The following is a 26,118-nucleotide window of genomic DNA, read 5'->3' as shown; positions in this document are numbered from 1 at the left end:
TAACTGTAGGAGCTGAATATTTAAGTTGACTGAATGAATATAAATTGTTCTACCAGTGTATGAGTCCTGTTTGCAAAGATCAGTATTCTGTTCTGTTCTTTTTGTTTTTTATTCTGTTAGAAATCTGTCTGATACACTGCATAAGACAACATTACTTGCCTTTATGGAACAAAATTAGCAATTTCAGACATCAAAGCAGAGTAGATTGAATTTGGCAAAATGAGACAGGAAAATATCCATCTATCGCCAAAAAAAGCAATGTCAGCTCCACTCACATTTTACATGAGACATCAAACAAATAGCGCATGAAGACCTAGAAAAACAGTGTAATTTAGCTTCAAAGATCTACGCTATAATCACTGGGTAACTTACATGTGCTGCACATTTTGTTTCTTTAAATGAAAAAAAAAAAATCACCCATTCAGTTGATCCTTATCCAACAACTTTCACAAAGATGCCTGTAAGATGTCATGCGAATTATTTACTAAGAATGTCAGGAACAAAAAACAGTTGTTACATTAGCAAACGATGTCAGGAACAACAGTCATTTGTCTGTCTGTCTGAAAAGATTGTTCTTGATGATCACACACACAATATAATACAACTGTATATATAATATAATATCACTAATATACGGTACCTAAGGCATGACGCAAGAAATGCCAGTAAAAGAAGATAGCAGCATTCATGAATAGATTTAAGTGAGAAAATTTGTATGACAAAAACTGCCTCACTGACTGGTTTGATGAATAGTCTAACAGGTAAAAATGATCACCTCATGACATGCATGAATGTGTGAATCAAGTTCATTAATTTGTGAATCAGGATCCTAAGAAATTACTCAGGTCACTTCATTCAAATTAGATCTTCCTTCCAGCAGGAAAATTAGGTTCTTCCTAAAGTTTGTATGAAGTAAGCTCTGGTCCACAACAACAGTCAGTCTCACGTCTTGCAACACAAGCAAGTTCAAAATGTCTGCTGTAGGAAGTTTTTATTACAACAACTGTGATTAACTTCTTTATGAGCTGCATCAAGCATCACAAGGCTTCACTGGAGAAGGTTGTTCATGATGTGTGTATTGACCATAAGCATTAATAAAGAATGGGGAAAGAACATGTCACCAAACATTACACAACACTCCTTTACTTTGCCAACATCTGTGTACAAGTCCAGTGAGGCGTTTAAGTTATAATCCCAAAGATTTTTATGAATTTAAAACTTCCCTGTCATTGGTTTCATTGTTAGTGACTGAGTCCTCCATACCCGCACTGGATTCACATCACCTTCACACACACACACAGGGAAGTCACAGGAAGACATAAATGTAATCACGTTAGTTTTAACTTTATCCCACTGATGTCAGCCTCACGGTTTGCTGTTGCCAGCTGTATCATGGCAGAATTAAGTTCCTGCTAATTCAAACATCTCCTGCTTCAAAGTAAAAATGGCAAAACACGGGGTGGCTTTTATTTTTTATTTTGAAGCAGCATTTAAAAAAAAGACAAAAAACACTTTTAAATATTGCATGTAGTAACAACTAGGACCAGCCAGATTGCAATTCAAAGATTATGTATTTGTCTATCTACAACATGGGTTTTGTGTAGTACCTGTAGTGCCTTTGTGCTACACACAAAAGAGAGCGTCAGATTAACTGAAGGCTCTCACAGCCTGAAGAAAGAAGCTGCTCTGCAGTCTGGTGGTACAGCAGTGAATACTTCAGTGTTGCTTGCCAGCAACAGGATGAACAGGCTGTGGCTGGGGTTATAACCAGTAACTAAAGGTGCTGCCAAATCAACCACTACTGAAATCGGAAGGATTACAACTCTAATTCAACCTCAGAGAACACCACAATTCGCAATCCCACCACACACAAGTATCCATTTTAACTAACAGTGAGGTCTGTTAAAGCTGTAGAAACCTGTATTCCTTGAAGTAATGTCTCAAGATCATCAGTCCTGAATAAAACCCATTTATTTCAATGAGAACCCTTTCCCCTTCTTCAACCAGTACCACCCCACCGTCTTCAAAGGAGCTTCAACTACAAATGAGATGACGCTCCAGTTTGTAGAAAGTCAAGCCTAAACCAACGAGTTCTCATTATAACTTACAGCAAATGCATAATCTCAGCCAGTGCAAAAGAATTTCCAGGCATTCAGCTCCTAAAAGCACATACTTTACAGTACTGCACGTGTCTATAACTCTATATCCACTGTAATGAATTAATCATAGACTTAATGTCGCAGCCTTAACTCCCCGAGTCATCTCCTCTTGATTACACCGCATGTCCTTATGATTAATCGCACTCCATTCTATCAGATGGAGCATAATGTTACCGAGCCCTTACCAGGTAGTAACTTAGGCATGTTTTCTTGGCATTTCACTCATTTCATTTCCTTAGATTACTTTCCACCTATATTTTGGATTTTGTCACTTCCACTGTGCAGTTTGGAAGAAAAGAAAACATGCAAATTGATCTCATAATGTTGGTGTGTGAAGGGAGTGAATTGTAAACAAAAGATTACAGCTAAACGCAGCAGACATGGTTGTTATTCATGACTGGAGTCACTGCTCCGAGTGAGCACCCAGTCAGTCAGTTTGATCCAAGCGGTAGATGCTGTAAGACTGACTGGCACAGCTGCAAAGGTCTCGTAGCAAGTTTGTTTGGCTCGGAGTACGGCACACTAGTAGCAGCTTGAGTCTGTGCGTGTGTGGGAATGTGTGTGCATTCTTGTCGAATTATGCTTTTGAGAACCAGTCTGAGTTTTTGCCATGAATGAGAACGTGTGCACATGTGGAAAGGAACATTAAGTGATTTATGACATCGGTCAACTTCCATGAGCAACAACTTTGACAGGACTCGGGCAGTGGCGTTCATTTAAAGTCACATAAAATCATATCACTGCGAGGGTGGAGTGCTCATCGCTACAGGGTTTGAATGAAGATTTGGAACAAAATGCACGAGATGGTTAGTGAATATAATTTCTCTCAACAGAATGTCTTTTTGCAATGATGACTGATTAAAACCAGCTATGACAAGCAGAAAACCTTTGGTTGGTTCTTTCAGTGTCCGCCTTACAGCATTGCTTTTACCTGTTAATCCTTCATAGACATTCCATGAAGGAGCAGGTGGACAGCCAGTCCTCACTGCTTATGAAAGCATCTGAATGGCTGGAGCTACACAGTATTCAAATAGTGCTAGCGGCTAATAGGCCTACATACAGACTGGGAATGATGGTAAATCAGTACGTCTCCATCAGAGAATCGTACTGACAATGAGCTTATAGAAATACTTCAGTAATTCTGTTGTGTAAACGCTATTAAGGTTTCTGCCTCCCAAAAGGAAGTTTTTTACTGGCTGCTGTCACCATGTGCTTTCTCATTGGGGAATGTTGGGTCTCTCTGTATTACAGACTAAATTAAAGAGCTTGATCTACACCTGCTCGATTTGTAAAGTGTGATAAGATAACTTCTTGTGATTTGGTGCAGTATAAATAAATTGATTTGAATTGAATTAACATATGCACACACACAATAATTCTTTCTTCAAAACTACTACTGCTGCTCCTGGTTTCTACTGTAATGTAAATATTCAAGCTAACAGTGTGCAAGCTGTGCGCTTTTAACTTCATCTAGTCAGAAAAGTAGAGAGAAAATTGTACACACATGTATGGATGTAAAAACAAATTCACAATTTGCTCTCACTAAATCCAATTTTTAAGCCAAAACATCAATTGCAAAATACCTGATGTTGCACTGGTGTGGACACTGTAATGTAACTTAACCCGACATGAGGCTCCCTGAAAATCTCAGCTCTTTCTTACTGAAACAACACACTCCAGCAATGTGTGTGTCCTGCAAAAACCTTAACTCTTCCCCCTCAAGTGGTTTCTGAACTTCTGAACTACCCGAGGCTGACAATCCCTGACAGGCTGAGAAAAAGCTGAAAACCCTCAGCCAAGTGCCAAAATTCAAACCAGCACACCACCCACCTGCTGACTGAGAGACACACATATCACACTACAAATTCACAGCCGTAAGAAGGACAACAGGACAAACACTCAACTCACTGGCAAAAGACGAACAGTGACAGACAATGTTCTACCTAACAGTGCTCATCCTGTTGCAGCTCTTTTGTTAGGGCTAACAGGTAGCAGATCTCAACACCAACCAATGAAGTTTGATTAAAAAAAATGACTTACACAATCAAATATGGGAGAGAAGAGAGAGTGTGAAGATATACTGTCAAATTTAACCAGCTCAGTGTGAACAGGAATACTGCAGTTTATTAATATACACAAGCAATATTCTGTAGTTACAGGAAAAAGATGTTATCACTGGAGATAAAGTCATAGTTGTTAGGTTTAAGCCATCCAGTTATGTTCTTCTTTATACATAGCTGATTTGTTGGAGAGACTGTACTCCTGTTATAACCAAACAGGAGGTTTCCAACAGAGAAACTTGTTACTGTACTCATGAAAACTTTTCTTTTCTTATGCAAAACAGTTTCCATCTGACTCTGAAAAGATACATTTAATTTTGTTTGTGTGTGTATGTGTGTGTGCCCAGATTCACCCCGGTTTGTATGTTGGTGTGAAGGCTCGCTAAGTTCAGTCTCAATGTCACACAGTAAAGACTTGGAAATGAGGACACGAGTGCATCTACTGTTGGTTTGTAATGGTTGCAATTAACTTATCAGCGTATCGTCCTTTGCTCACAGAGGAGAAGAATGTGACACATCAAGCTTTCTCCCAGTGTGAGAGTGCTGGCAGTCTGCAGCACAGAGAAGCACCCAAGCCAGCCAACTAGAGCATACAAATGATGAGTCTTCTAAAATACAGAGTGTAGATCACAAATCAAATACCGATCGTTATTCACCCCAAGATGGTTGTCATTCATGTCTTTCTTATATAATATGTTCAGAATTCCTTATAAATGGCACCAACCTTTTTAACATTGATATTAATTATGCACCATTCCCATGGTGACTGGATTCTTACTGTGCCTTTCTGTGTATGCACTGAGTATAATGAGTCTTTCATTTGAAACAGAAGTAGATAAAGCAGGTTTCCTATTTGCTGGCACCCATTGGTTTTTGACATCTGAAATGACTATTATTATTGGCTTTTATTGGCTTTTATTGGCTTTTCAAGTCATTCATTCATTCATTCATTTTCTATACCGCAGGATTGCAGAAGGACTGGAGCCTATCCCAGCTGACTACAGGCGAGAGACGGGGTTCTTCCTGGACTGGTCGCCAGTCAATCGCAGGGCCAACACACAAAGACAGACAACCATACACTTTCACACTCACACCTAGGGGCAATGTAGAGTAGCCATAACCTAATGTGCATGTTTTTGGGAGGAAGCTGGAGCACCTGGAGAGAACCCACACAGGCACAGCGAGAACATGCAAACTCCACACAGAAGGGCCCAGACTGGGATTCAAACCTAAAACCCTTTTGCTATGAGGCGACAGTGCTAACCCACTGCACCAAGTCAGGTCAAGTCAATTCTATTTAGACCAATCATACACAACATTAAAACCACTGACAGGCGAAGTGAATAATGGCAACAGCTCTTCAAGTCAGCAGCAGTCTCCCCCCCCAGATGGACAATATATCCTGTCACATTTCGGAAACAGCTCAGGAATGTCTCAAGGACGACAACAGCGGGCTGCATACAGATCCCAACCTGACTGAGAATCTGTGGGATGCACCGAATAGGCCACATCCACCTTCCCATCTGAAGGCCCCACACTCAATGCACTGGACTTAACAGATCCAGCATTCAGAAGTCAGTGACCACAAAATACCCCCAGAGGACCTCCCCTCCTGGAGTCAGGACACCTCTGTATCCCACAGATTCTCGATGACATGGAGGGAGTGTATTTGGTCTGCCATGTTTAGGCGGGCCATCTGTGTCAAAGATCATCCACATGATTGCCAGAACCCAAGGTTTCCCCGCAGAACCTTGCATTGTAAACAGATGATTAACTTTATTCACTTCACCAGTCAGTGGTTTTAATGTTGTGGCTGATTGGTGCATATAGTTCAATACCAATACCAAATCATTTTCCTCTGGAGCTTTACCACCTGCGTAGCATAAGACTTTCCTTAGACATGAGATTCAAATAAGGAAAAGCCCCTTAGATACAATATAGGGCAGTCGTGGATCAGCGGTTAGGGTGTCGGACCCGTAACCGGTGGGTCGCTGGTTCGATTCCCCGTACCGGTGTCCATGGCTGAGGTACCCTTGAGCAAGGTACCTAACCCCCACTGCTCCCCGGGCGCTGCACGCGGTCGCCCACTGCCCCGGGTTTGCTGTGTGTGTGCACGTCACTTGGGTGGGTTAAATGCAGAGAACAAATTTCGTTGGAGTGAGTTCCCTCCAATGACAAAATATGTCACTTTAATCTTTACTTTAATCTTTATATAAAGTTGCTAACAGTGTTATTTCTAAAGGCTTCAGCCCTCATTTACAATGGACAGTGAAAGGAAAAGGGCCAATACTGTCAGTCAATCAAGACCAAATACCATACATCAGCCCGAGCGGGATCATTTTGTGGAAGTGCAGCCATCGGGAACATCTCAGCACTGCACTCAGAGCTGTGTGACTATGAGAAAGCAAAGTGCGGAACTGAGGCAACGGGACTCTCAGGAAAAAAAAATGCAGCACAAGTTGACATTTTCTTGAGGATAAGTTTAATTGGCTAAAAATTTAAGCTTGTCGCATTTCGCATTATCCTTGCCAACAGCAGTTAATGCCAGTGATCAAACTGTGAGGGAACAGTGCTGACCACTCAGCCGTTCAGGTATACCAGGAAAGCACAGCACAAGTTGACATTTTCTTGATGACAAATTAATTGGCCCCAAAAATAAGCTGGTTGAATTTTAGGATATGAGTAGCAGCAGGAGTTAATGACATATATTTTCATGAGAATTTCCTCTCTGGGGAACTAATAAAGGCCTACCTTACTTTATCTTGTCTCCTGTGATTTTGTACACATTTCAAGAGGAGGCTATGGCTACATTTTATGGTATTAGTTGTGCTTTAAGTAATACTTTGAGATATGACACGCCGCTCTAGCTGATCATAAGACAGTGATGAAGGTTCAGCTTGAATTGAACCATGACATATATATAAAAAAAAAAAGTCCACACAGAAGACAACAGAAAATTCACAGACTGAATGGCATCTGAATCTCAAAGTAGTGTGGATTCGAGCAGAGCTGAATCATTCCTCTCACTCCCAGTATAAAACTGTCAAAAGTGAACATCAAGTCACTAAAATATATAAACCACAACCATGTGCACACATCTCCTGAGTGAGCTAAACAGTTTAATGTTTGAATGTTATCTGTAGCACATGTAGGACTAGTTAGAAGTCAAGAAACGTACCAAAAACAAAATGACCAAAGAGAAGTGCCCGCCAGGGGCCGGTACTCACACAAATATAAGGGAAATATTTACGGAACAGTAACAATGCTGCCTTAATAAAGTGATTAAGTGTTAACATTCTGTCGAGTCTGATGTTCTGGCAAGGCCATAACACCTGCCAGCTGTGGCTGTCACTCAGGAGTCATTACAAGAGGAGGGAGGGGCCACACATTCCAATACAATGATCGATGGGCACTTTTACTGATGAGATGAACAGCTCAGCCCTCCGTATTACTCACACTGCCAGCATGTCCCCATTCCTTGAGACGTGTCTGTTGTGTTGAAATAAAGCAGAAGCAGCGACAATGAGAGGAGCCCACACATGAATCTTGAGATAGGCCTTTTAAGCTGATTGCTGCCACTTGGCCCCATTGCATCATGGCAGCTTCCATAATCTTTTAAGTTTTTTAAGGTGATAAATCTAGTGTTTTTTTTTTCCATTTTATGGGTCCAGATGCGCAGTACTTTGGTGATATGAATGTGTATAATCTGTTTTAGCTGTAAATTATTTAAATGTGTTGCATGGCCACAAAGAACCACTTCCTTAGATCTCCATTTGCCTGTCCTGATCTGTGATTAGTGTCTTCACCTATATGAACTGAAAGCACCTTTAAAAAGCATGTTAAGTGCATACAAATTATCATCCACCCAGAGCCAACATTAAGATGACAAAAGGCGAAATGTGGGTCAGCATGACCAGAAGGCAGACTCCAGAGCAGAGTACTCTGTCAGTCATGTAGGACCCGTGGGACTACAACAGTGATCTGCAGCAGCTCGGTTACACAATCTCTTTGTGATTCACTGTTCTAAAGCCTCAGATAAATGGTCACAAAGAGACCTGGGATTCCAGAAGTTACGGCCTGGAGATCAAATGGTACAAAAGCCCCCAGTCAACACGGGCTGAAGTTTGAAATCATGAGGCTGACAACGGCCACTGCTAAAGCAGTTTCTTGTTAACTCCTAGTGCTTCGTTGTGTGTCATATCTGAGACATTTGTCCTGTGAATATGATCACAAAGGATATGTGAAAGTTATTCCTCAAGGATCTAAAAACTGGGCGCTTACTTGTCATCTTCAGAGCTGTCAGTCATGAGTGATACAATGAAATTTACAGTCAGATGCTGAAGTGTTGTGCAAAGTCTTAAATACTAGGAATACACACAGGATAGGATGACAGCGAGGCCCTCAACATTTTCCATTCATCATTAGCATGTGTCAGAGGAGTGATTCATCACGTAGCATGTAGCCTTGCATTGTTGTGGAAAAGCACTGCATCAGCATCACGGCTGATCTGTTAATTATTTATGAGAATTTGAGTTGTGTGGTGTAATTCTTTGTACTACTGAATGTTTACCAAATGTGAAATCTAAAATCATGTATGTTGATTTCTCTTCAAACCTTCTGCTGAACATTGTTGGTGGCCCCAACTTCTACAGCTTTGTCCTTTATTCAGAGTTGTAATTTCCATCACTTTCCATCATTTCCATCACAGTTTGTGTAACAAAAGCAATTCTGTGCTTGAAATGATTACAGTTTTCTATTTCAGGCATTTCAACAACATCCTAAGTAATTTCAGCTCTGAAATTCGGAGTTACTCATTTACACAGACTGCCTGGATGATTGTTTGTAGAACTAAAGATGACTGAAGCTTAAATGTAATTGAATAAGCGGCTTTGTTTTCTGTGTTTCTGGTGATAATAAAGAGTCTAAAAATGTTCAGCACAGATTTACTAATGATTAAATTAATATCACAAGCTCTGCAAAATTTTAAAAGCATTCAAGTTGCTCTCATCTGAAGCTTAACTGGACTATTTCGCCTTCACTTCACTGTAGCTTTTGTGCATATACAGTTTGCCAGAACCCCCCTCAAATCTGTACAGACAGGTCTAACACACCCAAATCCAAAATTTTTACAAAATGGTTTTTGAAAAAGATTTTTCAGCATAACACAATATACAACAGTCACCCAATTCTCAAAATGTGCATTTGGAAGAGGCCTATCAAAAAACTTTTGTTAATTAATTTCTGAAATAAGTGACAAAAGAAAAATGTCAGATCACCTCTGACTGATATATTTTACAGATGTATTGTGCTGCTATTCGGCCTCACTGTTCTGTATAACACAGCTGAACTGATGTGAAAAAAAGAAAAATTTTAAAAATTGTTGAAAGGTTGAGCAGACAGGACGTGACTGGGTTGTGCTAGTTTAATTTCGTGTTATGTGTGTGTGTGTGTGTGTGTGTGTGTGTGTGTGCGTGGGACTTGAAAAGCAGCTAGCGGCTAACTCAAAGAAGAACAGCAACCAGCTCTGTTCTATTCCATTTCTGATCACACAAATCTTCCATTGCTCTTACCATGTTGTATACAATGCACAGAAGCTTTGCTTGTGTTTGCAGAATGGGCACAGCTAACAAAAACACAGTACTCAACTAAAGATGTTGTGTTACATGTCAAGGCTCTTAAGCATCCAGAAAACCAGCATGCTATCCAAAACCACATACTGGCGCAGCATTATGCCAGCATTGTTTGGTTCAGTGTGAAAAACCTAAGCTGGCATAATGGTGGGCTTTATTTACAACATTAATGAGGAATCTCTGTTTCAAAAGGCTTTATACTCCAACTGAAAGGCGTCATTGGCCTGTCAGAATAGAGTTGAGAAGTTGGAGGAGAAGTCCTATTGCATCTACCTCAAGCCCTGTATAAACAAGAAACTCTACTGGTTGAATCATAGACCCACTTCCATAAAAACATAATGAGAGAGCTAAAGACAGCTCCCAGTGCTCATTTCAGTGGGACACATCCAATCAGAGCTTAAATTTCTCTTATGTGCACTGCTGACAGCAGGTAAAAGCTAGAAGACTGAGAAAAATAGCACAATATGCAACATAAACTAACGTAACCTCTGTGCTTCGTTCCCATCTGCAGCAACAAATAATTTCAAATTCCCTCTGCTGCTCATGAGTATTTTGAGTCATTTTCCATGTGAAATGATGATGAAAGCTGCAATAGCTGGTGAGCATGACATAAACCTATAGGAAGGCTAGACTCCTATGATTTTGTGTTGAATAACATCAAATGACATACATGACTCAGATGTCGCTTTGGTGAATTTGTAGTAACATTTAAAAGAGCAGAAACTTTAACTTTGTTTGGTAATTATTCGTTGTATTTTGAAGTAATTTATAGTGAGTGAAGTGAAGTGTATGGTGACAACCAGAAATTAAGTTGTGATATCTGTCATACATGAATGGGTCATTTCGCAATAGGTTTCTCTGTTTCATAGCATGAAAAATGATCAAATTATATAGCCAAATTATTTTTCACATACATTGTGAACAAGCTTCTGATTGTAATTAGTCCATGTAGTTCAGTGTGTAATTCTCTGTCTTGTCCCTCTGCATAACCTTTTGAACAGCATTCAAGAGATACTCGGGATGGTATATTAATCCTGAAACGACCTCTGTGGCTTTTCTTTGCTTAAAAATCGTTCATGTCTTGTAATGACTTGAAGAGAGCTACATCAGCTTTTACATGACCTTTAGTTTTGCACAACATCACCATATGTTGCTTCTTTCACCCAAACAGGTGTTCCTCCCGAGTTCGAAGGGCATGTACCAAAGTACTGATCTCAGACATGATGCAGTGCAGACACTCTCCTCCTCTTCCCCTTAGCTCTAAAATGCCCTTCCTCTTCTGAAGGCCGAACATGTGATGCTCTAAGATATATCAAGATCAAGCCTCATTATGATGCAGACTGTGAGAACCGCGGGGCAATGGATCAACATCCCAAAAGCAATAACAATGCTCCCCAAAAAAACTTAAAGCTGAGACTCCTTGGCTTCTCTGCCTTCTACTGAGATGTTTTTGCACCATTAATAAGCAGGTCATTTTGCCAAAGCAACATCCATTTACCAATGGACCAAGACCTTTAATGAAACAAAATATGTATAAACTGGTGAACAATTGTTAGGATTGGTGTTTTTCTAGTATTTCTCCACTCTCCCTCCCTCTCACCGGGAGCCGATCCGGAGCAGAACTGGACGGTCCTGTACCTCCTAACTGCATTCATCTCTCCTGCACACCTGTTCCCTGTTCTCTGCAATCAACGTCACCCTCTTCCTGCTGCCTTTATAAGCCCAATCTCTCCACTGCATTGTCACCAGATTGTAACTCCTACTTTGCAGTATCATTATTGTTATTATCATTATAATTATTATTATTATTATTACTGTCAACTTGTCAACTTATTTGACCAAGCAGTATCTTCTAAAATACGGCAAATGTGAAAGGTGTTTTGCAGTTACCCTTAGCTTTAATAAGCGTTTGATTTAAAAAAATAAATAAATCATGCAGCCAAAAAGTTATAATCTTTGAAGTTTTGGTCCTGGTTGATTTGGTATTACCTGTGGTAACAAGTTTATTACTGCAGAAAACATGCATCCAGTAGCTTCTTTCTCAGAAACAAACTCAAATTTGGGGGGAGTGTAGTCGGGTAAGTCTTTTTCATAACAACAACAATCCCGTTTCATGCTGCATGTACACAACACAAGGGTGCAGTAAGGCTTTGCTAGTCTTTACATTCACTTTGAGTGTGAGTAGTGTGTCTCGGCTGCCTGATTGTCGTAAAAAATGCAGCAGCCCTGCAGCAAAAAGTTGAAACAGAACTGACGTTAGAAGAAATGCAACCCAACCTCACGCTGCAGTGGCCAATGACATAAGCCAGTGATAACTTTTTGTTGTTCAGTCTGTTTCCACCAAATTTAGACAATAACATAACTGACTACTAGAATGCTTTTGGAAAGTTTTTCATATTTTATTATAAATGCTGGTTGACGTGACACAAACTGTCATATGGACAAATAAATGCCTGATTTGGTCTAAAAAGTTGGTTAACATGCTGGGGAATTGGAGGTGCAAAGACTTCCTCACTATGAGTGTTCAGTCTTGTTCCATAACTCCATTGCAAAAACACAAACTGATCCAGTGTCCAAAATAAAAGGCCAAAAGAGGCTTGTAAACACAAAGAACAACTGTGGCATTGGCACTAAACACAGTGACAAATACATTTTTCACAATAAAAGCCACCCCCTGTTTGCTTGTAAAGCAGAGAAAGTAATAGGATGCCCCAAATACTTTGGCAATAACTTAGAGCAGCTGTGATGCAGAGTAAAGAGACTGAACAGTGAGCCTGATATCAGTGAGGTTAAATTGCGCTGGATTACATGCAAGAATCATCTTCTGTGAATTCATTGTGCATGTGAAGGCAATTTTATTTCAGCACAGAAATGGTGGATTCACTAACACTGAAAACTACTAAATAAACAGATTTTATTCTGAATATAAATATAGTGAATAGGTATTTCAGACACTTCAACATATCAGAGATAGGTTTGATTTAATAAAATCCTAAGGATTATAACTTGAAATGTTCCCTTTTATGTTTCTAAACATACACTGCACATGTTATTCTACTATGCTAACCATTATGGAGATATATTTATCATGACATGACAAGTACCACAGAAAATAACCTCAGAACCCACTGTGGCCTTCCTGCTTCTTATCATAGCAGCAGAGTTGAATCCTCAAGGACATGTGTGGCAGAGAGTCAATGGGGCTAATATGGCATGGTTCTTCTCCAGAGGCATTTCTATGGGAGTGTGGCTCTGGTTTCACCGTTATCTTTCACAGAGAGCCGTCAAATGCTTTGTGGCACTCTCTTGATCCAATTAATTAGGGCCTAACAAGGCATGGAGAAGGAAGGGATTTGAATCTACAGGGTGCTGACAGAGTCCGAGGCCTCTGCAAGTGAGGCTGGTATTGTCACACACTGGCCATTAATGAGACGTGAAGTACTGCTGTTTCAAAGAAAGTTGGGAATGTACAACATGTTCACTTAGGCTTCACTTATGCAAATGAGAGGCTATAACAAATATTGAGAAAACCAAACCATTCTTAAACCGAAGGTTCAACACCTTCCTGAGATACCACATAAGTACCAAAGTGAGATGGAGACCTTCTGTGAACAAAATTTGCAAATTGTTGGCTATGTGATTCCATGTCTGTGAAATAATTAATCAAGTAGTGGTGAACGGAGGTGGCATTATCTCTTGTATGGAGCAGATGTTGTAAATCCACTGGAGCTCACACAGACAGGTGCCCTCCAGCCGGTTCCTGTCTGATGCTTTGGTAATGGTGTGTTTCCTTTCCTTGCACACTGGAGGAATGGAGCAGCACTCAGTCCAGCCTCTATCATCTCTACATTACTGGGTTGTACAGAAGAACATCAGTTGACAAATTATAGCAGCAGGGTGTGTGGTGGAACAAAATATATTGAATATCCAGAGCAAAGCTCATTGTAGCTCAGATTTGTAAATACTTTTACAATAAGCTTACTGCAATAACATAGATTACAGTGGGAGGAAACATGAGAAATGAATGGATATTTTCAGGGCTTAGTGTGCAGTCACAATCAACACTTGTGGTTGATTTATTTTTAGAGTGATAAAATATGCTTTTGCAATTTTACTTGATGTTACTATACATATGCTTCCACAAAAAGCCCTCATGTGTGAATGCTAGAAGCACACATTCATAAATTGATATTATTGGACAAATTAGCAAATTTCTTCCCATTCTTGTGTTCTTTTAAGCATTCTTGTGCTTTTTGACACTTTCTTGGCATAAAAAATTAATTGGAATTGTAACTACATTGCATTATCAACTGTCATATTTCCATTTGGATTTGGAGACAGTCTTTGAGTGATTCAATAGCCACACTGGTCAGTTTAGAGTGGTTCAGATACAGTAAGCAGGGTTGGACTCTAACATTTCCACTGTGACAAGATCCAACGTTTCTTCTCCTGGAAGCCTGCACAGCAGTAATTACGATACTGCTGGAACTTACTACCAGTGGCGCATAGCCATTGCTCCTAGGTTGTAATATTATTGCCACCCAGCCTTTTCCTGTATTTTAGATTTCCTAGTGTAGACAACAATTCAATTTATATTTTGCAAACAAGCCATTCCAGTCATTCCTTTTTATTGTGGCTACGATGAGCCAACAAACTGATTTCACTGATTTGATTAAGTGAAGAGCTCCTCGTAGGCATAGAGATGCCACATAAATTTCATTGAAAAACTGTTGCCATAGCTCAGCTGGTATATGGTCTAGTCTGGAAAGGCTGATAAGAAACTATTCAATTTGCTGGCTGAACTGCAGTGTAATTCACTTGCCTGTGCTTGTAAACAAACAATGAAACAGTAATTAAATACTATAAAGTTTGATGCTACTCTTATTTTAATTAAATAATAGCAATAATATAGCATATAGTACTTATGCACAGCCACAAATATCAAAAGTTCATTTAGTGAGCTCGTTCATCCTGCATGTCATAAAACCTGTGTTGGGCCCACAGTGAGGCTGCTGCGTCCATCTTTGTCAAAGCTCCTTTTCTGGCTTCATAAACTTTTCTCTCGCTTCATTTTTGGCTCACACTGTTGACACATTTGAAAACCTAAGAGGCAGGAATAATTTAAGTGAGAAACATGGGAAATTATATTCTGATTGTATTTGAGCAGTAATTAGAGCTGCAATTGTAGAATACACTGCTTCACAAAGCTGCCCAAAATTGTGACCGCTGTACAATACAATAGCTATTTACAATGGAAAAGAGGAGAAAGAAATCAGTATCAGCGGCTGTAATTTCTATTTTGAGGGGGAAAAAACATCAACTGGTAACTGGTTCAACACAAAATCATTTCACTTTCTGGGCTCTGTGGTTATTAATGCTAGGAAGAGAACAGAAAACATAATATATTAATTTAAAAGAAGTTCAAAACTGAGTCATTATATCAGAAAGAGAGCACTATTTACACAGGAAAAAAGCCCATATCTGCTGATCTGCTGATTATTTTACAAGAATTACTTTTCCCTCACCAACATTTATAAAACTGCAGCATGGTTTCTAGCTTATCACTAAGGTCACATAGGTGTTTGAGCAGAAAACAAAAAAATTGAAATCTGATTTAACAGTAATATTCATAACTTTGCATGCATATCCGTATTCATCGGCCGTGGGATGGGATTTACGTGCAGCGAAAATATTCATTTTAAACTCAGCAAGCTGTAGTGGTGCAGACTGAAAAATATGTCCTTGGACATTTGTCACATGTAAGATTTGCTTCCATCCATCTTCATGAAACTTCACTCATCCCAGATAGACTTAGCAGTGTCCCAGAAATGCACCAAGAAGACAGGAAGTGGAGCTTAAGCCCTCCATTTGAAACTGTGTCACAATGGGGCTGCGCCTACTTGTCTGGAACAGTCTTTCTCTCTGGATAACCACCAGCAGACTCTGAGTTAATGAGCCTCTGTTTGGCCCTTACAGGTCATTGTATGTCTATAACCCCAGAGCTATTTTCTGAATTTCACAACAGGTTTAATGGAGAGGGAGACACAGCTTTTATTCTGTGCCAGCACTTTATCATTTTCACCCTCTATCTCCAAACGTTCAGGTTTTAATCAGTGTGTTGTGCAGATGAAAATCATTCAGTGAATATATCACTGTCACTTGAGTTAGGATAATGCCTCCCTGTCTCACTTTTGAGCACAGCTTCTTTTTACTTTGAGAAAAAGTGAGAGTAATGTTTCATCAGCCGAAGGACAGCGGGTTTGGTGAAAGCAGATGTTATTGATAATATTTAGTACAGCATGCCCGTGTCCATCCTGCATTGTTAATCTTAAAGCATCACCAAAAAACTGATCAGCATCATCTTTCTATAGCCATTTGCACTAAAGCCACAACATTCCATCTAATAATGCAACTGGTAGACTAAGGGAAACCATGAGCTTGCTCAGTGGTTCACAGAAACCTTTCTGATCAAACAAAACAAAATGTACATTCAGAAAGATTGATTTACAACTCTGAGTGTCGTGTTATTCTCCAAAAAACAAACCATCTAACAGTCCAACAGAGGAAAACCACAGCGATTGTTGTTGCATGGCCCTGACTTAGTCTTACAAAGTAAATGTTTTGCTCTAAACTAGCTACTGCATCTGAGCTTTTACTTGTGTTTAAACACATATGGAAGAAAAGCAGTAGTGTGAGTAGTAGTAGTACACACGAGCCTTCTGAGTGAGGTGAAGTCTGCCTCCAGCCTCAAGTGAGGTCATCTGAATCTCTGACCAAACTGTCTGCAGTTGAGTTGCATTGTGGGTGATGTAGGCGCCAGCTTTTACAAAGAAGAACACATGGTATTAAAAAGATAATGTCTCTGGTTCTGCTGCATCAGTTTTGATCCATAACAGCAAGGTTAAAAACAAGTCTCGCCTTTTAATAGGGGTGCAATGCTACATCAGTGGAGTGTCCTTTTACCAGCACTTGTAGTGCTATTGCCCATGATATCAGGAAGCTTGGCAATTTAGGACAGTTATGATGATATGATAAAGGTGTGATTTAGGAAAGGTTTACGGAACATTTAATGTAGAAATAGGTTGCCAATAGGTTTCTGAAGGTTTTCCAAGGGATTATGGAAATCAGAGTCTTCAAAGCTGCCCCTCGAGCTATGCTTCTTTGTGGACTTTATTTCAGCCCTGCATCATGCCCAAGCATATAATAGATTCACAGATCAAACAGAGGATGGTGTGTCAGTTTCACAAGTATATCAAAAGTGACAGCCTGCATAGGGAGGAGGCTGGAGTTTATGGATGTGCCAGGTACAGGGCTTTCACTCCAGAGGTTTGTTTCCTTTGCAAAACCAAGAGACAGCTGTAAGATGATTCACATATTTCTTTTAATCCAACCCACAGATGATATATTCATATGAGACGGCTGTCACTCTGATTGTCACTATTAATACAGAGACCCTGTCTGCTGCGTAGTTCAGAGGCTACACCTCAGTGATGTGCAGATCAGTTCACCTCAATCTGCATGTACACACAAATCATCCAACCACCACTCATCTGAACAAACGATTTTCTCTGATTCAACAGTCTTAAATTATACGAAGCAGTGCAAGTTTTCCAGGTGATTTTTGTTTTGTTGTCCTTGACCTTTGGGATGTGTAGAAGAGCACAGAACACTAATTAACATTAGATCCTGACAGATCCTGTTTGCATGTGTAGGGAAATTAATGACGTTAAGATGGTGTGCCTGGCACATAAATGCACACAGCCTCTCCTAATGGGCAGATGTACAGTATGTATGTTTTCTGCTGCAGGGGGATTGCTGCAGGTCATGTAATTAATGTTTTCCTCATTAATGATGTTGTGTTTACAAGTTCGTTTCGCTGAGGCTCTGAAACTCAGAAAGCCAATCATCACTTCACTCGTTTCAGGAAACAGGGTACACAGAAGGTGACAAGAGAAGAAAAGGAAATGAATTTTACGAAAATACGCATATAGCATACATATACTATATACAGTGTAATAACACAGACAAGAGAATGTGCAAATTGGCTTGCCTTTTTTTGTCACTAATGCTGTAAAGTTTTAGGAGAATCTCATTCAAAAGCAAAATGACTTCCTAAACTTCAATACACACACATGTCGATTTGGATTATCTGCACATCACTATTGTCTAGTTGCTCACTGTTACTTCCTTCATTTTTTCACCTCCACTGACCGACTAAATCTTATAACTTGTCAGATTACCGTCACAGCACAGGGCAGCATTAGGTGGATCAGGAGTTCTGATTTTGAGCTTTTTCAGTGAACTTTATTGGCAACAATATGCAATCAAGTTGTTTGTGCTGGATAAAACCAAGGCGGTGTCACACAGGTATGTTTTCCTTAATAAATTTTTTTAAAAAAGGGAAATAACAAGAGTCAGATTGGTTGACAGGGTTCATTAAAGGAGGACATTTTGAACATATTTTCTGCTGTATAGGGGGATGAACTGGTATTTGAGGGGACCCAACTGCCCCACACGATGCGTGGTTACACCAGAGGACAGCTGGAGTGGAGGACAGAAATGTGACAATACGTATGGGCAAGACAATGAGGTTATTAGAACTTCTATCATGTAGCTCCAAATTATGGTTTTTCCTATTTTTATTGGCAAATTAAGCCACTAAGCCTCTTACAAGAAGAGAATCGGAAAATAGACAGGAGTTGTCTTCTGTGTTTATCCATGACTTATTTTTGGTCATTTCGTCCTAATAAAATGCCTTCAGTCACACAACTCTCATATGCAAACAGAGTCAACAGTGAGCAGTGGAGCATCTCAGCTATAATAATGGATTAGGGTTATAAACTCAGACTCATTTATTTTTCACCCACATTCTTCACTTCAAATCAATGATATGTCTTTAGAGTTAACCCTCCACAGGTGGCCCTGACCATGCCACTGCTTGCCTCAATCTCTTCTGACTTTTCAACTGTGTGCAGTTGTTACTTCACACTTGGTGTACAGTTTGAAGTTATTATCATTCAGTATTATAGGCAGATGATTGTGAGAAATTGAATCCTGCCACCATTAAAGGTCAGAACTGTCAGACTGTCTGACATCAGATGAATGGCAATGTACCAGCTCAACGGCAGTTTTAAAAACCTTTCTAATTAAGGACAAAGGCAATTTTAAGGGCTCTGACAATGGATGGAGAACGTAGGGAGCCCACAGGAAAAGTTAACAGCCGTTCTGTCTCTGAAGCTTTTAACCCTCTGCTCTGTCAGAGAGCCAAAGTTTAGATGGAAAACCCATATGCTCTACACAGTTTGCTTTTTCTGTAGACTGTGAGGCTCATGACACTGACAGTTCTTTAAACGTGCCATACGAGAGATGCATTATGTCATGATAACAGCTGTTATGACAAAGATACTTTCCTTTGTTTCCTCAACTGTTTAACTACATTTTAAACCAAAGCATAAACTAATAAAGATTAACCCAGCTATCAGCGCTTAGTCTGTATCTACTGGGCACATATAAACTGACTGATACATATGCGAGTGTCTGCATGCATGTAGACTGAGATGTCACAAGAAAAGAAAAAGAAATGTTTAAGGTCACTAGGATTGGACTGTGCATTATGTAATATGTTCAATTTCCCACTGTCCCACTCAAATGTCCCACTTCATAGAGAGAACATGAGTAAGTAAAACATTCTCTATGCCATGCAAGAAATGAGCTGGGAAACACATAGATTCAACAGCACATTTAATCTATTCTGACAATCAGATGTTTGATTTAGTCCCCTTCATTCATTTGTAGTGAACAAAACGGACATGTCGGTGATGACGAGGTCTGGATTATAGCTGCATTTTCCCTACAGTGAGTATCAGATTATATAATATGTTCCATGACAGCGCAGCAGACAGAAAGTTAAATATCAGCTCCTCTTTTGGAACTCATTTGGGAACCAGTGAGCCCATAAAACAACAATGGCCTGAAACTAAATACTTGAATGCAAAATGAATGTAGAGAGTCAGTTGGTGCATTAACTTTCCTTTGGGTGACAAAATAAATTTCATAAATGCCATAAAATGACAGGGTGCACACAGTAAGGAGCATTTTGAATCTCCTGTGCGACCACTCAACTGAATCATTATACATATTAAGCACACAAAATTATACAAGGTGCTGTATAAAAATGCATGAAACCTAACCAGCACTGTTAATGAAGAGTCAGATACGTCTTGGGTCAAACACAGGCTTTCTGCAACATTAAGGTTTGCCAAGGTTTTACTGGCATTGCACTGACTGACCTATCTGGCTCACATGAAGAACCTACGAGCATCTGATAGACTGTATGTTCGCCACGGGTGCTACCTGCTTCAAATGAGATTCATGACAAGTCCCCTACAAGAGGCCAGCCAATACGCTAGGTAATAGCATGCTTGGCAGTACTTATCTGTCTCCATTAAAGGCACAGGTCATATCCCACAATGTCAAAACCATTAAATCAAAAAATGATGGTAGACTGAAGCTGGTGACTGTTGCAAAAGCAGCTCAGATTGAGGACAGAGATTTAAAACAATAGATCTTATACAGTGAAAGTGTGAAAACAAACGACAAAGCCATGCCAGGACTTAATCAGAAATACTTTTTTACTTTTCAAAGGGATACGACCAATATGCACACCTTAGTAGTAGTAGTGGTGGTGGTGTCCCATTTAATGTTTCAACTTTATACTTTTCCAATAAAGGACTTAGACTGCACAGTCATACTTAGTTCCATATAATTTTGAACCTCTTGTGGATCTGTCAGAATGGGCCCCGGTGCACATTTTTCACGCAGATAAGATCAAAGCCTGGATAGTCAACTACTTGCTTTGGATTTAATTTTATTTTTCATAACAGCAGAGGCTACAGTGAATTAGTTTGAACTCCACTACTCTTCTAAATGCATAAACTAACCCTCTGCTAGATTAATGTTGCCTTCAGGACCTGCAACCCTGTGGCCATCATCACTGCTCAAGGATCACGTCTCAGCTCAGAACAGAAATGCTGTGGAGTCTGATACTTAATGAGCAAGCTTTAAATAAAACCAAGCTCGATGTAAAAAAACTTGGTTGATTGTTTGAAGGTGATACATTTCCACAGCCTCAGCTGTTATTTCAATTTCTCTGTAAAATGTCAGGAAGTAATGAAAAATACCTCACCGGAGTACAAGCTGATGTGTTCAGATGTCTTGTTTGCGTGACTAACGGTTGGAAACCAAAAGAAAATCACTTCACAATCATGTTAATCATGCAAGCAAGTAAATAATCACATGTTATGACAAGCAATAGTGAATATTTTGCACCTTTCCTTATTTTCTCTCAATTAACAAACTATGTGTATGACTATATGTATGACTTTACTAAAATTTGGGAATCTGCATTGCTTACAAAGCTTGAAAATGCATAAATATCTCTGAGACTAAAACTCCAGCTTTACTATTATTTCTTCCAAAAACAAAACAAAACAAAAAAATATATTGAATATGGTCTGGCTTTATGTTTGTAAGCAGCAAGCATGAATGAGTGCACATAAATTCTTGACAGTTCTAACATGATTTCACCCTGCAAAGACAGGCAACAAAGGCCAAGAAATAATTTGGCATCGCCAAACCCTACAGGCCACTATTTCCAGCGGAGAAATACTGCTCCAAATGTTTGCTTTAAGAGTTTTTTCTGGAAAAAATACGGTGTGATTTTGAGATCCCACCGTGTTGCCTTGCAGGTATTTGGGGCAGTAAGGGGAGCAGAAAAATATGTGAGTTCAGTTTGCTTTCTGTAGGACTTGGAAGTCGCAGAAACACATAATCCCTATAAATGGGTTGAGTCATCTGAACAGCCCATAGTTTCTGACCTTTCACAGTTTGGTCTTGGCTAATTGATTTGAGCAGATGGCTAAACAGTCTGGAATCAGCACATCTACCTTACCAAAAAACTGTGTGATATTTAGAACAAAATTCAGTTTATCAATAATTTATCCACAGTGGACCAGTACTTTTCATTACATACATTTAAATATGCAGGTTGTCAAAAACATATAGTACAAACACTTGACTTGTTTTAAAGCATATGGCTGAAGTGCATCACTGTGTTTCTAATCGACCAATATCAGCCAAATCACACCAAATAAATGTGTGGCTATCAAATGTTATTTGGTAGAGAAAAGCTGATTGAAGTTTAAAACTTATTTTCCACTCAGCATTATTGCATTGCTTTGTGTGATGAAACCCTCCAAAGGGATATTAATAATGACTTCAGTGGTAAAATATAAAACATATCCTTTCCTTTGTTAAGCAGGAAATCTGGCACCAATTAAAATGGGAATCATTATCTCTGGTGTTACGGCCATCAGCCGTTATAATGACATTCGTTACAGTTAGCACTGTGGCAGGGCTCGGATTGACACATTTGTATGCAATGACAATGAGACACCGTGAGACAATAACACGCAGTTCCCTCTCAAGGCTGTGGATTGTTGCCACAAAAATCAATATTCCAGCTTGGTTCAATTAAATGGAGAGCAGGTAGTTCAATGACACTCACTGCAATGACTGATGTACTGCCGAGGTTGGTCACTTTTTGTAAGCTTTTCTAGAATAAACAATAAGTCTCTTATAAAACCTGTAATCCATATAATAGGTCGATATGACATAATTGGGTGTAACAATGAAAATCTATTGAATATTATAGCCCATTTTATAAATATCGTGTGATGTACCTGAATGTGAATATGAGATATTGCAGTAAGTAATGAAATGAATGCAACAAGGAAAAAAAGGACGTTCATTCTTGTGCAGTTTTTTTTTTTTGTTTGTTTTTTTTTGCGTGCACAGAAACACACGCGCTCAGACGCACGCATTTACGCACATGCGCGAATGCAAAGCTCCTTTTCGCATAGCACACCATACAATACCGAGCAATCCAGCTCATCTCTGACGGAAAATGCGTGTTGTTTTGAAATTATTGTTCAGCAGTTGTACAAAATGAAAGTTTTTGTCTTATGATACGATTTGAGAGCTCGGCACCCAAACCAAAGATGCTAGAAAGGAAGACACGATTGTCAAAACTCCTTATACTTGATTGATTTGGTTATTTGCACTAATCAAGCACTTAGTGGAACAGGTTGGATTGTTTCCCCCAGTTAAAGACAGATAAACCTGCCAACAAATCTATTTAAAAGACAAGTCTTTACTTACCCAAAGTTATGAGATGAAACAGATAAACTCCCCACAGATCCATCTCTGTGTCAAATGAGAATTTTAGGTAACGAGTCGGACCTACACGTACAGCTGTATAATTACACGGCAAGAAGAGGATGTCCTGTCATGCATGTGGAGATCATTATTGGCTCAAACAGAATAATCTCTCGAAAAATCCTTCAATCGTTTTGTTTTGCTTCTTGATGCTGTTTTTTTTTTCTTTACTTAGAATCTCATCAGTTTCTTCCACGACGGCGTCGTGCTTTAGCGCAAAGCCAGAGCCGCGCGTATCAATATGAGAGAAAGTTGCCCTGCGCGCTGTAGGGTCCGGTATTGAGAGACGGAGAGAGAGAGGAAGGGACAGGGAGGGAGGGAGAGCCTTCTGTTGCGCGTCGAGGCGGTAGCACAAGTCTTTGAGTCCGCTGCTGAAGAGATGCTGAGTGTTGCCGGGAAGAGCCGCGGCCATGCGGGGAGGGAGGCAGTGGAAGCTGTTTGTGCAGGACGGGACTCAGGGCTCCCGTGGCGGTAATAAAGGATGACATAAGGTTATTACAACAAAAAGGTCAAAATATTCCTACTGGGATTCATGGTGTGGCTCGTTTTTCGTGATCTTAACCTGCTTTTGAATATTCTAATAATGAACCTATTTCCATTTGATCAGATTATTTTGTCCTAATATTACAGGCACTCAAAAATGCAGTCCATTAGACACAATGTCATTAGGCCTACATTAAATATTTTTTTTACTTTATTCTGTACTTTACTGGCGCTTTTTTATAGGCTTGCATGTTCTCCTTTATTCCTTTGTCTCCATGTACTTCAGTTTTCTGTGTTTTTTTTTTTTTTTTATTGACTGAGGCAAGTTGCAATAAAATGTGTTACAGACACATGTTCATAAAGTATGCTATTCATGATCAATGCATAGATCATATCCTCTCAAAAAGTGGTCACTTTGCGCCGATAGAGATCTTTCATTTCTCTCAGAAAGTTATACAAAAGATTAATATCAATGCAAGAAATAGCAGAACTCTCAGAGGAGGCAGATTTAGGGCACTTTCAACCAGAAACCTATTTCATTTTTGGTTTCCTGTGCACGAAGTTTGAGAGCTCAGAGTCCAAATTCATGTGGACAGCGCACCTCTAATTGGTTATACAATAAAGACAGGCAGGCAGGCAGTCCCCTCTGGTGAATTCCTCTCCAAGTCAGATAGCTTTAGGTTTTGAGCCACTTAAACTGGCCATATTTACATATTTACTATTAGGTGAAAAGAACAACCAAATTCCAAAAGCTTAACAACCTGTTAGAAACACCCGAAAATTAGCTGAGCTGCCTAAGTAGCTACAAAAAACATTTTGTGCAAAAGGTATTTTTTTTAATTTATTGTATGCGTCCAACATGTGTGGAAACTTTTTTTGTTTTTTGTTTTTTTGGTTTTTAATTTGTTTTTGTTCCATACAAAAGTTTAGCCCCCCTCAGGGAACTTGATTTAGCTCCTGGTCTTACTGACAACCATTGCTGCACAGCTCCATTTTCAGAGCTGCTAACTGTTTTGAAACAGTTTTTTACCATCAGTGTTAAGAATTTAACTTTTGCACCATCTGTTCAATTTATGGTCCAGAAGCCCTTTTAGTTTGAAGACAGCACCAGTGGTTCAGGATGTGCATTTAGAGTTTGTTGTCTCGTCCTTTTCCTGTGTCCCTAAAATGGCAACAACAAATGGAGTTTCCAGATGATCCATGCAAACAAAGCTGGCGAGAAGCAGATAACAAAGGGTTGCCATGTTGGATCAGGCAGACTCTGTTTGTGTGCTTTACTATATGCGGGTGTGCATGTATGTCAGTGTCTGTAAACCAAACCAGAGGTCCAAAAGGATGATCCAGCTGCGTACCGAAGACAGGATGAAGACCTCTAAAGAGCCATTTCAGCTTTCTGGTATTATCTTTACTGCCATTCATGGCTGTTCTACTATACTGCTTCACTGAACTTGCATGAGCTGGCAACATTAATCAATCCCTTTCAGAGCTTTGGTTGTTTCAAGTTTTTATTTTATTTTTTGCTGAGACCTCAATTTGAAAGACTGTTACTGTAAAATTTCTTCTATGCCTCAACGATTGCAATTTTAACTGCCTAACAAGCTTACATTGAGAGTATTTGGAACAATACATTACCATCTCTGCTGGGAGTTGGACTACTTCAGTGGGGGTGAGATGGGTTTGCTTTATGCTTTCTGAATCTTTAAAGAGCGACTCAGTGCCATGGGGATCTTTTGCCAAAACACATATTTGTAATGTTCATTTGAATTTGTAATTCAAATGAACATTACATTTTTTGCAAGAATGAAAAAGCTCCGTCAACAGTTTAAGGGGAATTAGAGGAAAAAAAATGAATATTTTCTTCTAGATCATTAAAGTCTTTGGCTTCCTCCCACTGGACTATGGGTGCAGAGTTTGTCTTTCTTACTCTCAAATTAACAAACACAAGTCTAACGTGACCTGAATCACCTCAGCTATGATTTCTCCTGCAGAAATGTGGCATAGCTCAGTCTCTCAAACCAAAGCCCCTCCTCATAAAACGATATTATTTTGTCCTAGGGACAATCTTTCAATGTGGAAAGTACGTGTTGTTTGAATATGAGAGATGGACAGCTCTCAGTTCTTGCTTCAGGCAAAAGTACATTGATTTCCTATCTTTGCGAGCTGGAGCAGTGTGGACACAACATTAATGAGGGATTAGTTATTGTACCTATAATCATTGCTATGTCAAAGCGCCAGACCTGGGTGATGAAGCGGGGCTTTAAATATTTGTTGGACCCATTTAACAGCTACACTCCCTGCCAAATGCAGACCTCTACCTTCTGCATGACAAACCAAAGCAAAGTGGCCTCATTTCCCTTTGCTTCAAAGGAGATGTATACCTATTTTTTGTTTGTTTGGAGATTTTTTTTCCTCTTTTTGTTCTGAGAGGTTTTAAAGCTCCTACATACCACTGGCACAACCACACAGGTATTTCCATTTATTTTGCCTGATTAGACCTCATTCAGGTTGAAA

The 26,118-nt window shown here is 39.6% G+C and overlaps 1 protein-coding gene across 1 annotated transcript in view; it reads right to left on the bottom strand.

Moving 5' to 3' along the window:
• Positions 1–23,399, bottom strand: part of gfra4b (GDNF family receptor alpha 4b) — a 36,465-nt gene extending 13,066 nt beyond the window's left edge. The window contains exon 1 of the mRNA XM_046407075.1: positions 23,068–23,399. Coding sequence (XP_046263031.1) covers positions 23,068–23,110 — 43 coding nt within the window. The 5' untranslated portion in view covers positions 23,111–23,399. The remainder of the gene's footprint in view (positions 1–23,067) is intronic.
• Between the last annotated feature and the right edge of the window lie 2,719 nt (positions 23,400–26,118).

This window comes from Scatophagus argus, chromosome 12 (genome assembly GCF_020382885.2).
Source record: "Scatophagus argus isolate fScaArg1 chromosome 12, fScaArg1.pri, whole genome shotgun sequence".
Lineage (NCBI taxonomy): Eukaryota > Metazoa > Chordata > Actinopteri > Scatophagidae > Scatophagus > Scatophagus argus.
The sequence above is the reverse complement of the archived record's forward strand: the minus strand, read 5'-3'. Positions and strand labels throughout refer to the sequence as shown.